Source organism: Aspergillus bombycis (genome assembly GCF_001792695.1).
Source record: "Aspergillus bombycis strain NRRL26010 chromosome Unknown contig00020, whole genome shotgun sequence".
NCBI classification, from domain to species: Eukaryota; Fungi; Ascomycota; class Eurotiomycetes; order Eurotiales; family Aspergillaceae; genus Aspergillus; species Aspergillus bombycis.
Window position 1 is genome coordinate 186,112 of NW_019170022.1, and position 15,067 is coordinate 201,178.

Here is a 15,067-nt window from a genome sequence, read left to right on the forward strand (position 1 = left end):
ACAAACGTCTGTACGTAGAAAATCAATAAGATCTTCCTTAGTACTGTTTTGCAAAATCCCTCAATTTTGTGTTGTGTTCTAGTTACTAGTAGCAGCTTACTGTTACAACCCCACATAACGCATGCATCCGACAAACAAACATCGACCAAAAAGTAGGGCTAAAGGGATCATCGGCTACGATTGGCATTGCCTCGAGTCATATGATTTCCCCCGTCCTGGTAGATCTCGAGCTAGGTTCCCAAATTCCGTCATCTTGCAGGCGGCGCCGTGTGTCGCATGGTGGGGGGTATACTACTAGTACAAAGGCCGACAATAAAGGGCGGTTCACGAGAAGCGGAGGGAATAAGTTAGGCGAATTCTTATCGTGAGCCAACGCATAAAACTTACCAAAAAAAATCGTCTTTCTTGAATTTGTGCTTTAAACGCCCAAATGGTATTAAGATATGTCGTCATCGCACAAGTGACATTCGGATAATACGAATTGTTATTACTGTTAGCATTTGAAGAGGCTCCACCTGGCGATGTCCAGCTGAACAGTAGATCCCGTGACATGGCACCATCATCTGCTCTGGCTTCGTGCTACAATGCAACCCCGACATCGTGTTGACAATGAAACAATTGACCCAGGATGCTATCTGGAAGGACAAGTCAATGGGATTCCTGGCTATCCAATTACCCTTCGGAAGCGAAGTTGACTTGAGAACAGCAATGTAACATGTGGATTTGGTCTATATATATATCATTAACGGATACGAAATCCACTCCAACAAAGACGGAACTAGTACCTCTGGGAAAGCAACTAATCTCATGTATTACCAGTAGTTGTACGAATTGAACCTCCCAAGCTGAATGTGTGAATACCGCTGAGTTTCCAGTAGAAATACTATCTCGTCAAAAGGCGTCCCCCAACCAACCCATTGATGACACATTCGATGTATGCTCTTCCCACCCCTAGGAAAGAAAGCAGCCATTTCCAGTCAACCACGCCGGCAACGACGTCCATATTGGGATGCAGTATGATGTCTGAGAGGCTACAATCGATATGCGATAGCACTGACATGCTAAGAGGATTTCTCCGGTGAATAAAATGTGCCTCTTCCTTCTGATATACGCTGAGAAACGCTTCTGCAGATATAAAGGGTCCACGGCGAGAAGGTTGAGCGTGAAAAAAGCTCGCCCGAAGACGACAATGACCGAATGCCACCGGGTTATTGGGCACTTTTGCCAGTTCCTCAATAAAATTTTGCACGAAGCTTGATACCTTCTTTTTGGTGAGAGGAGCTCTGCCCGCACATACTGCCTTCGAATATAGTGGGCGCCGGAATTCGCTCAACGACATTGGATTTGCATTAATATCATCATAGATCCTGGACTTGGAAAATATCTATTGGATGCAATGTTATCCTACATATTCCTTGCGCTGATATTGCCAGAATATTCGTATACTGGCGAACCAGCTCATTATCATCGCGTTGCGCAATTGTAGCGAGCTCAGGTTCTTATCCTTCATACACTAGTTGGCCGGATCTAAGTGGCTTTTGGATGACATTACAGTATCAGGGGCCCACAGAGCGAATGGGATAGGAGTCTAATTTTGCCGATTAAGAGTAGACAATGACAAGGGAAGGTGGCGCGAGGTTGAGGGACTACTGTTACAGCACATGGTGATATTGGAATTCAAGAACCCCTGTAAGCTATCTCAGGTTCCTAACAAAATACCGGTTAAGTTGCAATTATGACTGTGCATGCGGAGAGTAGTCCTTCTTTGAAACCACGCACGGCTTTGTCATGCTATATAGGTATCGCTAGTGGTTTCGACTACTAGTAGTTTGGTTCATGGGGACGGCGCCAGGTGATACGTGGACTAGAGTCGGAAATAATGTGAAATATAACAATGGAATGCAATTAAAAAAAAAGTGGATATGAGATCTAGACACAATCTAACAGGTCATATGGTGGGAAAGCGGTCCAGTCGGGTTGCGTGGTTATGTAGGAAATCCGAACCAGTGGTCTGGTGGAACGGAAGTCATCGTGGTAACTCCCGTCAACAACCTTGCAATCGGAACCGTCTAGGGTTCACCGTGATCGTATATTTGACATGATTGGGAAAAGAAGAGGTCTTGGAACTATCGTATGGAACCCCTGAAAGCTCAGGTCTGCGAGGGGAACGAGACTAGCTGTTCTTGGACCACCCAGCACGTGGCCCGAAAGCGTGATTCGATTCCCTGACGTGTTGGGCCAAGACCTGCTTGCTTTTTGCTCGCCCGGTGCCTGAATTCTATTATGCATAACGCTATGATTAAATCTCAAGCCATCCCACTCTTTGCTGCTGTCGGCACCTTGCAACGTGCCCTAACGTAGCTCTCGGATTTGTTCCGGAACCTGCCGCCAAGTTGCAGACACGATCGGGCTTACTCAAGAACGCTTGACAATGACAGCCACAAATGGGTGGTGAGATGAACCCCGGTGTTCCTCTCCAACACGATGACTTATATGGTCGTGACGGTCTCAGGTCGTTGCTGGCGATCTTCCCTGGGGAGTTGCGATGCCTTCATAGTACCATGGAACAGCCAACGTTATGGCGCCATTTTTCGTCGATGCTGTTCGGGACGGCTGGTACGCTTTTACTCCACGTGAGAGACGCAATATCGCCTTCTACATCTTGGGGATCATGATCTACAAGTTTGGTCTAGAGGCATTTAACGGCTCAATTGTGGCCCTTGCAACTAATCGCTATGATTATGATGCGATGCGGACTAAGACACACGCAAAGACTTTTCAAAGAGTTGGGCTCATGGTGGGCCTCAACCAAGCCTGCCAGTGTATCGGATCCATTTTGATCGCCCCGCTCATTCGGAGATTCCCCTCTCGGATTGTGCTCTGCAGTGCAGTGTTAGTGTTTGGGCTCTTGAGTGCCCTTCTCCTCATCATCGATGCTAGCACTGGGGGTACATTTGCGCCGGCAAGCTTTCGCGATCACCACCCCGACCATGATTTCCACTACTACGGCCGGTACAACACCGATGGCATGATCCCAGTCTACTGTGTTGCGGGGATTGCCTACGGCATGGTCGAACTGATGCGCCGTGTTATCCCGCGTGATATCGTCGGGGGAAATGTTAAGAAACTACGTCACCTCGACGCGTTAGTGCACATATTCTACGAGGTGTCCGGCACGAGTGGTGCATTTTGTACGGCATTAGCCTTGATACCATATTTTGGGAACAACTATTCTTTCTTGATCACCCCGATCTGCTTCGCATTCGCCTCTATCTCCTGGTTCTTCCTCACCGACGAAACATTTCGCAATCACGATACGCCGGTATTAGAACGCCAGCCTTCATACATTAAAGCGGTCACTGCTGGGTTCTGGCTGTTTGTCGAGTCAATTTGGACAGGTGCTCGGATTATCTTTACCTCGCGCAAGTTTATCTGGCTGGTTCCAGGGTATTCCGTAGCGCTGTATGCCCACCGCTATCTGGAAAATGCGGTGGCACCCGCAATTGCCCGTCGATACCTGGGTAATGCCGCTTGGTCGCAGATTATCGTGGGCGGATCAAATTTAGGGGAGCTTCTCGGCGCACTCTTCGTTATCCTATTCACGAATCTGGTGACAACACCAGTTCCCTGGCTCCGATTAGATGCCATCATGCTCCTCATAACATGGTACCTACCATTCTGGCGGCCACCGATGCAAAGTAGCGCTGCCTGGATTGCAGCCGCTACATTCATTCCGATTTCATTTGGCTGGGCGGCTGGCGATGTCTCGTTGGCGGCGTATATCCAAGCCACGTTAGCGCGCGTCGAATCGAAGACTCAAAATGTCTCTGCGCTGGGCGCGGTGATGGCTTTCTTGTACTCGACATATATCATCATTTACGCCATCACATCACCGATTCTTGGAAGCTACATTGACCGCGTATACAGCGACACTGGAGGATCCGAGAATGGGGGCAATATATATGCAGCCATACAGAATGTTGCATCGGTGCAGTTCACGATAATATCGGGACTGGTCTTGGTATCGACTTTCGTGCCGAGAGGATCGCTGGCGTTCAATCCGAAGATGCTATTTAATGAGAATCTGGATGGAGAAGCAGGTTTGGAACGCGTATCGTCAGATGATCTGAGAAAATAATGACAACCATGGGATGCACACAGGCTTTATGGCCTTACTTGGGGTATATATAAGATTGAATGGCGTTCGGTGTTGGGATTACTCCTACTTAATAGGTATCACTAATACACGATACCAATGCTACACTCACTCACTCGCATATCATTTCCCTAAAGCAATCAAACGCGTATCATTCATCTATAACGTATAGCAAGTCGTGGCCAGGGCTACTTGGAGCCGGACTTAACAACATGCAACAAGATTCGACGATAGGTAGTCAACGGCGGCGAACCTGAATCCTTAACCTCCAGAATGAAATGGAACAGATCACAATGCTCGATGCCTGCCTCGCAGGTCCTATTGATAACCGGAACCGGCAACCTGGCACGTTCGCCACGCGACCCAAAAGTCGTAACGTTGACATCCGGGGCCCCGTTAATGGTACTGGGCTCAGGATAATAAATCCAGTTGAAGGTCAACTCATCCCCATCCGGATCCACCGACTCACCAGCATCCACGATAACCTCCGAGCCAGCAACCCCATAAACATCGACAGGCTCCAAGCCCGAACTCCCGTTCACCTTCACCAGGGGATGGTGATTAGCCTTTGTCACATCATCCGTCAACGTCCAGCGCATGCGCGCCGCGAAATCATGCTGATACGCATCCCGCCACCGCCAAATCGTCGCCTTATTCGACTTGAACGTGTCCCCATTAAGACCCACCACTTGGTCCTGCACGTCCGCATAATGCCTGAAACCTAGTCCGTTCTGATTGGGAGTCACCAACTGATACCGACCGCCCCACGACCCATACTCGGGGTGCTCCGACACCCCCAGTCCATTCTGAATGAGATAGAGAAACGACGGCGTATCCCCTTCCATGGTAAATGCCACATCCGGGTATGCGGCACCCAAGGTCCCGATTTGGAGGTTCTCTTTGATCCAGGCGTTGCTTACCAGGGTGCTGTTTGCGCCGCCCTTGTCGACACCATAGAATTCATCGCCCGATATCCCGACCCAGGCAGACATGCCGTACTGGTTCCAGCCGTGGATGGAGTTGATCCAGAATAGATCTGGCCACTGCTGGCGCAGCCAGGCGCCTGTGTCGTCCTGGTCGGAGATGGTGTAGATGCGGAGGTTCTGTCGGAGGGCAGCGGCTTTGTCTGGGGAGTTGTCCTTGTGGAGTTTGACGAGGGCTTGCGCGAGGACGTTGGTGCCGCCCCAGGCGAGGACCCAGAGGGGGGAGCTGCTGTTTGCGGCGGCCTGAATGCGGTCGAGGAGGAGCTCGGCCCCAGCGCTGAAGGTCGCGTTGGGGGCTAGGGCGGCCATACCAAAGACCTGTCGGTGTCAGTATGTATGTCGACGTGAAGTGGTGTGCTGGGAATCTGAGGGGATATACCGGAGATCCTGCGCGGACTAGACTGCGCATATGCTCTGCGGAAGGATACTGGGAATCCGCTGGCGCATGGTGGTTCAGATTGTCGACGACCTGCTCATATGCGTCGATGATGTCGAACATGGCCTCTGGGTCGGTCTCGTTCTTCAGCCAGGTTGATGTCGTGGCCACGATGCCTTCCGTCTGGAACTGGTTACTGTACGTGAGGTATCGAACGAGTGACTGGGCGTCATCCGGTTCATTGGAGATGTCCGAGAGGACGAAGACTCGTGGTTTATTGGGGAAGGAATTGACGATTAGGGCAGGGACGAGAGTGAGACATGATGCATATAATACTAATAGATGGGTTAGGAGCGCCATGACTGCCAGATAGTGGTCCCAATATCTGTGTAGACTTATCCACTTCTATTGACCACACAGAAACTCTTATCTAGACAGAGGAAACCTCCTTGAATTTATACAATAACAGCCCCATCCTTAACCCAGCCATGCAAAGAGAAAGACACGGCATGTAGTTCCCCCACCATCCCTACTCCCTACATACTCAGTGTGAATAAAAAGGAACCCGGGAAACCCCCATGGAAAGAGCCCAAACCTTCCCTTTTCGGACATATTCAAGATCCGGGGAAATATGCGGAGTGCAGAATGCGGGGAAATCCCTTCATTTATATGCCGGTGCTAGTCACACATTAGCACTCTCGTCCCATGCGGAAGGTCTACGCACTGTCGTGGCTCCGATTGCCTTATTTAGAACTATCACAGCGCTTGGATGTCGTCATATTTCTTTTTCTGCAGGATAGCTTAAGGTCGTTTCTGCGTGTCTTGTATGTAGTGATGGGTAAGAGATGCCTTTTTGGTGCAGGATGGTATCCATTCTGGTTCTTTTCTTTTACTTTATTTTTCTTTGTCTTTTCTCTCTCTCGCTTTCTCTTCTCTCCTTGGTATTTCTCCTGTTATTCCGTGCCCTGAAGCTTGGGGTACCTAGATGGGGCAGATCATCAATATTGGTATCAGAATACATCATGTCCTCACAGTCGCTCTGAAGACCCAGGAAAGTATCTAATAAATCTCTGCTATTAAAGCACCCTCTACCAAGACGGCGTAGCAGGATAGCATTTTGTGTTATGTAAGCGACAATATATGTTGCAATTATAATAGGTTGATGGCCCGAAGAAAATCTGGGCTTGCTGTGCATAGGAAAGTATTCACTATCGTCAATCCGTCGAGGCGTGGGATTAGTGGATAGGACTCTAATTTATAAACACGCGGCATGAAGATATAAAGAATATACCTAGAAAAAGAGGATTTAAAGGGTAGGGGATAATTTAGAGTGCTAGAAGTCGTGAACGGCGGACCTTGGTTCTGCACCTGCGTTTACTCTAATCTAGAGCCCAGTTATTTTCCCAAGGTACCACTACCACAAACCTAGTATTACCGAAAGACGCCCAACACGCCTGCTTGATCATGGAATCGCATGAAAGCAGAGCATGTCGGACCATGGCTGACAGATTGTCAGATCATCATACCTATCACATGACTTCGTTGTCATTATATCACCAGAGGTGGCTTGCATGTCTCTCAAGCTTGGCTAAACGTACTTCACACAACAATTTAAACTTTATATAGCTTGCTCAGCAATTATGAGCTCGCTGGATGATCACTCGCTGGACCTGGGTCCTCGGGATATTGGCATAAAACGGGAAATCAACCGCTCAGAATCTTCAACCATACATGAAATCCAGATATGTGGAGAGACACGGGTTATGAAGCTCGTGATTTCGAATTCTTGATCTTCCAGGGCGACGCTGACCTGTTAGTTCCACGGTAATGGCGACCCAGGATACACTCCAAAGGGCCGCGACCTGAATCGGTTTCGCTGTGAATTGAATGCCTATCGTAACCTCCATAAATACGGCGTGTGCAAACGCGGCTTTGTTCCATTCTTTTATGGCTATATTGATCGTGTTGACCCGTCGGCTTTTGCGCCACCTCTTACACCTTTCATCTGCGATCAATTCCAACCGAGGGCGATTTTGCTCGAGTACTTACCGGATGCCGAAAGATTAAATTGCGTGAATTATTCCGAAGCTCTCTGTCTGTATGCGGTGGACGGTATCAAAGAGATACACAGTGCTCTTGTCCACCACCATGATATTTACCCGAAGAATATGCTGGTTGTGTCTGGTAGTAGAATTATATGGATTGATTTTGATGTCGCAATGACTTTTGATAATATGAGCTCCCGTGAGAAAGAATACTGCAAACGCGAAGCCGATCTTGTTGAAAGTTTCGGAGAGCTTTTGGCTTGTGTTGCTTCGTTGCCTTGAATATAAGATACTGACTATCAATAACTCCAGCAAAATGACCAGAGAGAAGGTCTGCCGCCTAACACGAAATTTTATTGAACGGGATCCCTCAAACGAAGCTGGCGTGGTAACGGTCGTATACATATGACTTTAAAATACGGTGAGCACTCAGGGCTCTCTCTAATCTTACGCCTGCATGTTGGAAATTGCGTTTGGTGCTTTTCTTTTTAAGACCGACACGATAAAGGTATTGCTGGAGGAACACATGAAACCTTGTTCAGGAGCCTGCTAAACTCTGACCAAGCTTCCACAATGTAATGGTAAAGAACCTTTCCATAGGATTGAAATCCGGTAATAGAACTCCCGCATCGGAACACAACCGTTAAACTCGGTCTTAATGATGGATTCAGATATTATCTATAATAAGGACCGACTTTGGCCCTGACCGCCTTCTCCAGTGCTGGAGATGTTACTTAATAAAAGACTCAAAGAACATGAGACAACATCTTGCGTATATATATTGGGAGTATCTGGTAGTTATATGTAGCGACGTTTCTCAGCACCTCTCGTAAGCACACCGTAATCGCTTTAGGACGATGTCCCGTTGCCATCAAAAGAGCTAATAGATGACGTATACTTCTCAAACAATAGAAGCGAAAGTCATACAGTGGAGGGGGAACTACTCACCATATTTCGGCATATGTCGCAAGAAGACAGGTCTTTTGGTGAGTCTAATTGTGCCAACAAGCCAGGCAAGAGAATTGTGACAGGAATGACTTCAGTCGCTCGTAGTGAGCAATTGGCGAGCCTCATCTTTCACATTATCCATGCCCGCATATTCGCCACGCCAGCACTTCTTGACGATTTGCCCCCATAGAACATCATCAACCTTTGGGAACGAGTCTGGTGCAGGCCAATGGAGGTCCGGGTTCTCAGGGCTGAAGAAATAGTATTTATGGACACGCCAGGACGCAATGGAGTAGAGAACCCAGCCAAGATGAAGGATCTCAATCTGAATATTCAAGTCGTTTTCAGTTGCAGACGTGATATCGACATCCAGCGGTAATAAGATGGATTGTCCGAAATCTGCCAGTTTAAGCTGCCCATCCAGGACTAGGATATTGCGAAGTGCAATATCATCTACAAATACCCTGCGAGAGTGGACATGTGCGAAGGTGTCAATGAGAGTTGACATCCGGCTGATTTTCAGGGGGTTCTCGCGCTCGGGATGGGTTTCTAGATAGGATTCTAGATTTCCTTGTGCCAGGGCTAGCTCAATCCCGTACTTGGACGTTCGGAAGTAGGTGATAATTCCTTGATAGCTACCCAGGCGTTCAAGGACCCGGATTTCATTCTCTAGAGTTTGCTGATTGATTTCGTTCAGGTATTCCACATCCTCGCGGTCTTGGAGGGGCCCCGGTTGATACTGCCTAGCTTTCTTAACAACACGGCACGGTCTTCGCCCATCTGCAGAATAACCCCAGTCATACCATTCCCAATTACGGGAAGACCCAGATACGGATCATGGGAACGGGGAGAAGGTGGAGTACTGAGTGATGATTCAGCTCCCATATTCTTTGTTGGAAGGGGTGGGGGGCATTCCAAGCCGTAATACAAAAAAAAAAAAGACAAAAAGCAGAAGAAGGACGAATGTACAGAGAGATGGGAAGAGAAACGGCACTGAGGACAGATGGCTGGGCCCCATCCCTAGTTAAATTGACAAGGCTGAGAAGTCATCAATTCATAAGGTAAAAGCTCAAGGAATTGACCCACGGTGATCATCTGACCAGGATGCCCTTGCCTAGAAAATCCAGACACATGTAAATAACACAGCTCCATCCAAGTCATTATACATAGAGGATGTTTTCCTTGAGCTCATAAGTGGGATGACTTGATAGAGCTGAGGGTTCATACTAAGATGGATATAAGGCTAGTAACCTTGGATCCTACTTGAAAGAAAAACAATGCCAATTTTGTTGTTCCTGGATAGAAGTAGCAAGCCCTACATGTGCTCCATGTTCCTGAGGAACCACGGAAGATTTCTAGAGTTCTTAATGATGACGAAATCGAACCTTATCGGATTCACTGGTTTATATATATTCCACCCAAAGTCCACTTATATTTCATGCTGCTCTAGTATACATCCATCCGCCCGGCACCATCCTAGCAAATCTTCCCGGGAGAAACAAAAACTCCCCGACGAACAAAACCAAGCCACCCCCTCCAAACCAACTCCACAAAATGTCCCGACTAATCGACCACGAACCCAACACACGCAGAAAACCCATGCGCATCCTCTGCTTAGGCCTAACACGAACCGGAACAAACTGTAGATCCACCGAATATAATCCCTAATCATATAAATACTAACAAAACCGAACAGCCCTCGTCGTGGCCCTCCGCAAACTGGGCTACACGCCGTACCACGGCTCAGAATGTTTCAAGTCCCCACCGCGAGACTTCAACCTCTGGATCGAGGCACTGAATTGTAACTTCTTCAACGCGGACCCTAAAAACATCCCCCGTTATGGTCGCGAGGAATTCGACCGACTCTTCGGCCCCTACGACGCCGTCCTCGACATCCCGGCCTCAATGTTCTGGGAGGATCTCATCCACGCATACCCCGACGCTAAGGTCATCCTCACCACCCGGGACTTCGATTCCTGGTGGCAGTCCATGGACAAGACGCTGTTTAGGTTCATCCGCATGCCGTTCTTCCGGTATTGGCAGTATTGCGACAACAAGGAGATCGGGCCGCTGTACCGGATGTCTGAGCTGGTTTGGAGGGTTTTTTGTGGGAATAGTTACGAGAGGGAGGTTTGTGAGAAGGCGTTCCATGAGCATTATCGCAGGGTGAGAGATGCTGTTCCGCAGGAGAGGAGATTGGAGTTGAGGGTCGGGAGGGATGGGTGGGAAGTGCTTTGTCCGTTTCTGGATGCCGAGGTTCCTGCGGAAGACTGGCCAAGGGAGTATCCTGCTAAGGCCCTGAATGAGCATGTGGATATGGCTTTCTGGGCGGCTGTTGGGTCGATTCTCTCCTGGGTTGGACTGGGTCTGGTGGTTGTTTTGGGCGCGGTTTGGTTGGGAGGGTATGCTGGCAGGTATCATGATGAGATTTGACTCTTGGATCGAGTAAATGTGTTTTTACATAACACTTGCAAAGAAGTGTATTGATTAAGAATCATTAGTACTAATGTTCTATCATATTCAGGAAATTCAGGCGATATTGTAGTTTTGTGGAATACCTGTTGCCATGTCAGACAAGATTAGCCTAAAAACGGGGATCCCTGTGGAAATTGAGACGAGGTCGCGAGTGAGAGCTCTGTATATCATTTCTACTTATTGGATGAGACTTATTTACGACTGTAAAAATAGCATTCTCTCGTACAGATAATTTCAGGTTTGAGAAACCCAAGAAGGCGTCTGTATAGGCCAAATGCAGGGTGACATACAATGCAGGTGACCGATCCAACCCTAAGCCGTTATTGTTGAGCGAGTTCTAGGTAGGGAGTTGATATGGGGATAGTATAGACCATTTGTCGTTTAGATGCTATCTAGATCCATCTGACATACTCCGTATAAGGGTGGAACCCGAGAGAAATCAAGGGCAGTTTACGAGCATATCCTTTATGTGTCACTCCATTGTTGGGGGGCGTAGCATGTGTCATCTCCATTTACGACATGCTGCATGTCATGAGTGGATATAAGTAATCATTGGAGGCGTGTTCCTCATCATAAGCGGCAATCAGCGACGGTTACAAGGCACCGACGAATTATTGTCTTAGGTAAGACATTGAGCCTAGAAGTAGCGCCAGGCTAATGCATATACAAAGCACAGCCTCATGCTGTAAGAAAATATAAAAACAATGAACCCCCTCTCCCCCCCCCCCCCCACAGCTCGTAGCCTGCCAACAAGGAAATCATACAATATGAGCACCGTACATTTTGATTACATAATCGTGGGCGGTGGCCTTTCAGGCTCCGTCGTTGCAAATCGACTATACAATGCCAATACTTCATTGCATATTCTTCTGGTTGAGGCCGGCGTTGATGCCTCTGACAATACTTTGATCCCATACGCAAACAATACAGCATTTCTCATCGGATGCGATCTTGACTGGGGTTTTGTTACGACGCCTCAGCAGAACCTCGAAGGTCGCAAGATTGGAAACCCAGCGGGGAAATGCCTTGGCGGGGGGACGGCAATCAATAACTGTAAGCGCGGTGGCTATTCCTGATCATAGATCATGGGATTGACAATTCTTGCCCAGGTGGATGGATCCGTGGCGATCGTAGTGATTATGACAGGTGGGCTGAGATTGTTGGGGACGAAAGCTACAGCTACGATTCTATGTTGCCCTATTTCACTGCGACGGAGAAATACACCGATGGAAGTCAAACTGATGGGCAGCAACATGGATCCGACGGTCCGCTGTATGTCGCCTCGGTCTCTTCAACCGGTCGCCAATACCCACTGCGCGAGCCACTAGCACAGGCATGGGACGAGAATCATGTCAGCGCCCTGCCAGGCTTGGACGGAAACAGAGGTAGTCCTCAGGGTCGGGCAGAGCTTGCAGAGGATCGCCGTGATGGACTCCGTCAGTTGGCTAGCGCTGCCTACCCGCTCGATGGCATCCATGTCATGACCAACACACTTGTAAGGCGCATTATTACAACCTCCGAAGACAATACACCAAAAGCCATCGGCATTGAAGCAATAAGCGGCGAGAAATACTACGGCAGGGAGATCATCATCTCGGCTGGAGCATACCGTACTCCACAGCTTTTGATGCTCTCTGGAATCGGCCCCGGAGAGGTATTGTCACAGCATGGCATACCAGCTGTAGTTGACGCCCCAGATGTTGGGCGAAACCTCTACGACCATCTAGAGTTCGCACAGTACTGGAAGCTCAAAGACCCTTCCAAAGGGTATGCCCTTGGGTCCGACAATCCTCTGTTTACCAAACCCGAGTTCGGACTGGGTGTGCCCGTAGACTGGGTTGTCACCACCAGCGTCCCCAGAGATGGCTTGGTAGAGGCAATTACAGCGGACGAAGGGTGTCCACCATCAGCCGACCACCCTCTCCTGAAAGCCGAGCGATCCTTCCTAGAGTACATCGTGCTGTACGCGGCTGGTAGTGCTTCAGACCCAGTCATACCTTTAGATGGTACCCACATATGTATAACCATCATTGGCCTATTGCCAACTTCAAAAGGCCACGTTACCATCAATTCGACAGACCCGACCAATCCGCCTGTAATTGACCCCAACTACTTGTCAACTGAGGTGGATCGTTACGCCTGGCGCACGGGGCTGCGCACTGCCACTCGGCTATTTTTGGGCACTGATTCAGGCAGCTCACTCATCGACCAGGAGACCCCACCGGATGGGTTCGAGCCGATTAGCCTGGACTCAAGTGATGAGTACTTGGAGGCTAGGGCTCGGCATGGAGCATTGTGCGTATACACCTGGCCCTTCCCAACAGACCTCACTAACGAAGGTAGTTCTACGTACCACCCTATGGGAACATGCTCTATGGGTAAAGTTGTCGATAACAGGTTCCAAGTGCATGGAATATCCAACTTGCGGGTTGTCGACGCCAGCGTAATTCCCACCCCAATCGCGGCCCATATCCAGGCCGCGTTGTACGCTATGGCAGTGAAGGCGGCGGATATAATCGCCAGCAAGGTGTGAGTATGTTTCAATTAAATCGATTGGGGGACGCTTTTCACTACTGTATTTCCCGTCATAGGACAGTGATGTGGGAATACCCCTAGCCCTACCCTAGTATATAAGTGAAAGAATGTTCACTGAACTTTATAAGAGAGCTCGTCAGCCTTTATAAGCAAGTATGAGAATTATCTTTGGATTTATCTAGATGAAGCAGTCTATGAATACAGTTTGTGTACAGAAACATAAGCCTATATCCAACCTACCGCCAACTAGCTAGTGTTTGTTATGGCCCCTCTCACATTATCGGCTTTATACTAGATGGTAACAGTCGGACATGGATGAAATTCCCACCTTCCGGCATGAATTGGTGTTCTAACCGCACTTGGAATAATCTTGTATGAATGTCAATTATATTCTTCCATACTGGCCAATAGGTGCTGGCATGATTGATATGATTACGGCTACATACAAGTGATTTATGTTATCTTATCAACTCCCAAAAATGCATTACTACCATGCCCCGAGCGTAACGTGCAAGAAAACACAAACAGGCTGTTGCTGACAATGACATTGCTATATACAGTGACGAACGGTTCACGGCTGTGGCGGCAACCACGTTCAATATAGATTCAGAGTCCGAGATGAAGGCTGGCACTAAAAGAGCCTTGGCTGAGCGCCTTGAAGCCGATGATCTGTATTCTGAGATGGTGCACGATGATATGTGGACTGGAAACAGTGTGGGCCTAGAGATCGCCCGTGACAACAGCAGAGTACGTATATTAGAGTCTAAGATGGAATCGATCAGGGCCGAGGACAAGCGGGAGAACGAGGCCACCTTTCACAGACTCCAAGCGAAGATTCGCCACGGCTTGTCTGGGGGAGATAGACGGGGCTCGGGAAGCAGTAAATTCTTCAGCTGAAGATCTGTGACAGAGTTAAGCCTATAAGATAAGTTCTTCGGGGGAATTGAGTATATTACCGGTATGGATGATATGACGCTCCGAATGCAGGAAGTCTAAGGTGATAAGTAGTTGTCGGATACTTGGCTTCATGGCATCAAGGGTCATTGCCTACCCCGGAGACATCTTCACCAGAAGATCTGCGCTGGTCCCGAGAGGCTCGTGAACAAGGTAGACATGACGGCCATAAGGGCCCTCAATATCAATATAACGCTTGGAGTAGTCGACATTTTTATGGAGCTCCAGGTCAACAACCTCGCGATTAGCAAACCTGCCAGGTTTGGCAATTTTGCGGAGATCATCTTCCACAGGCTCTGTATTAAAAATATCCAAAAGGATAGAAAATTATTACATGTATATTAGAATATTTCTCTGCTCTACCCATTAGCTCATAGTTAGGTGATTCGCGGAAGCAGAACATTCTTATATTATCGGAAATCTGTGTCTATCGAGAAGGGAGTGTCGAAGGCTTCTTCTCCTTCAGGAGAGGAAACAAAAATGACCAGAAGACTTTATGGAGGGTGGTAAATGGTAAGCTTGTAGGGCTGAAGGTAAACGTGGTGAGATCCTTGATACGCCTGGGTCCAGTTTTAGCTGAGATTAGGCGAGAACC

General features: G+C 48.4%; 7 protein-coding genes across 7 annotated transcripts; 4 read left to right on the plus strand and 3 right to left on the minus strand.

Annotated features, from left to right (window-relative positions):
- Positions 1-2,578: 2,578 nt before the first annotated feature.
- On the plus strand, positions 2,579-4,138 carry ABOM_003280 (uncharacterized protein; the record flags this gene model as incomplete). Its single annotated transcript, XM_022530410.1, has 1 exon — positions 2,579-4,138. The coding sequence occupies one exon, from the start codon at positions 2,579-2,581 to the stop codon at positions 4,136-4,138; it is 1,560 nt and encodes a 519-aa protein (XP_022391533.1).
- Positions 4,139-4,344: 206 nt separating this feature from the next.
- On the minus strand, positions 4,345-5,875 carry ABOM_003281 (cellulose-binding protein; the record flags this gene model as incomplete). Its single annotated transcript, XM_022530411.1, has 2 exons — positions 4,345-5,457; positions 5,519-5,875. The coding sequence occupies 2 exons, from the start codon at positions 5,873-5,875 to the stop codon at positions 4,345-4,347; spliced, it is 1,470 nt and encodes a 489-aa protein (XP_022391534.1).
- A 1,280-nt stretch (positions 5,876-7,155) lies between these two features.
- ABOM_003282 (uncharacterized protein) lies at positions 7,156-7,842 on the plus strand (the record flags this gene model as incomplete). The annotated part of the gene is made up of 2 exons (XM_022530412.1): positions 7,156-7,287; positions 7,333-7,842. 2 exons carry the CDS (start codon positions 7,156-7,158, stop codon positions 7,840-7,842), a joined length of 642 nt encoding a protein of 213 aa, XP_022391535.1.
- Positions 7,843-8,599: 757 nt separating this feature from the next.
- Positions 8,600-9,393, minus strand: ABOM_003283 (uncharacterized protein; the record flags this gene model as incomplete). Its single annotated transcript, XM_022530413.1, has 2 exons — positions 8,600-9,247; positions 9,301-9,393. 2 exons carry the CDS (start codon positions 9,391-9,393, stop codon positions 8,600-8,602), a joined length of 741 nt encoding a protein of 246 aa, XP_022391562.1.
- A 669-nt stretch (positions 9,394-10,062) lies between these two features.
- On the plus strand, positions 10,063-10,941 carry ABOM_003284 (sulfotransferase family protein; the record flags this gene model as incomplete). The annotated part of the gene is made up of 2 exons (XM_022530414.1): positions 10,063-10,150; positions 10,205-10,941. 2 exons carry the CDS (start codon positions 10,063-10,065, stop codon positions 10,939-10,941), a joined length of 825 nt encoding a protein of 274 aa, XP_022391531.1.
- A 746-nt stretch (positions 10,942-11,687) lies between these two features.
- ABOM_003285 (GMC family oxidoreductase) lies at positions 11,688-13,516 on the plus strand (the record flags this gene model as incomplete). The annotated part of the gene is made up of 2 exons (XM_022530415.1): positions 11,688-12,036; positions 12,093-13,516. The coding sequence occupies 2 exons, from the start codon at positions 11,688-11,690 to the stop codon at positions 13,514-13,516; spliced, it is 1,773 nt and encodes a 590-aa protein (XP_022391532.1).
- A 758-nt stretch (positions 13,517-14,274) lies between these two features.
- ABOM_003286 (uncharacterized protein) lies at positions 14,275-14,875 on the minus strand (the record flags this gene model as incomplete). Its single annotated transcript, XM_022530416.1, has 3 exons — positions 14,275-14,419; positions 14,570-14,768; positions 14,836-14,875. 3 exons carry the CDS (start codon positions 14,873-14,875, stop codon positions 14,275-14,277), a joined length of 384 nt encoding a protein of 127 aa, XP_022391546.1.
- Positions 14,876-15,067: the final 192 nt, after the last annotated feature.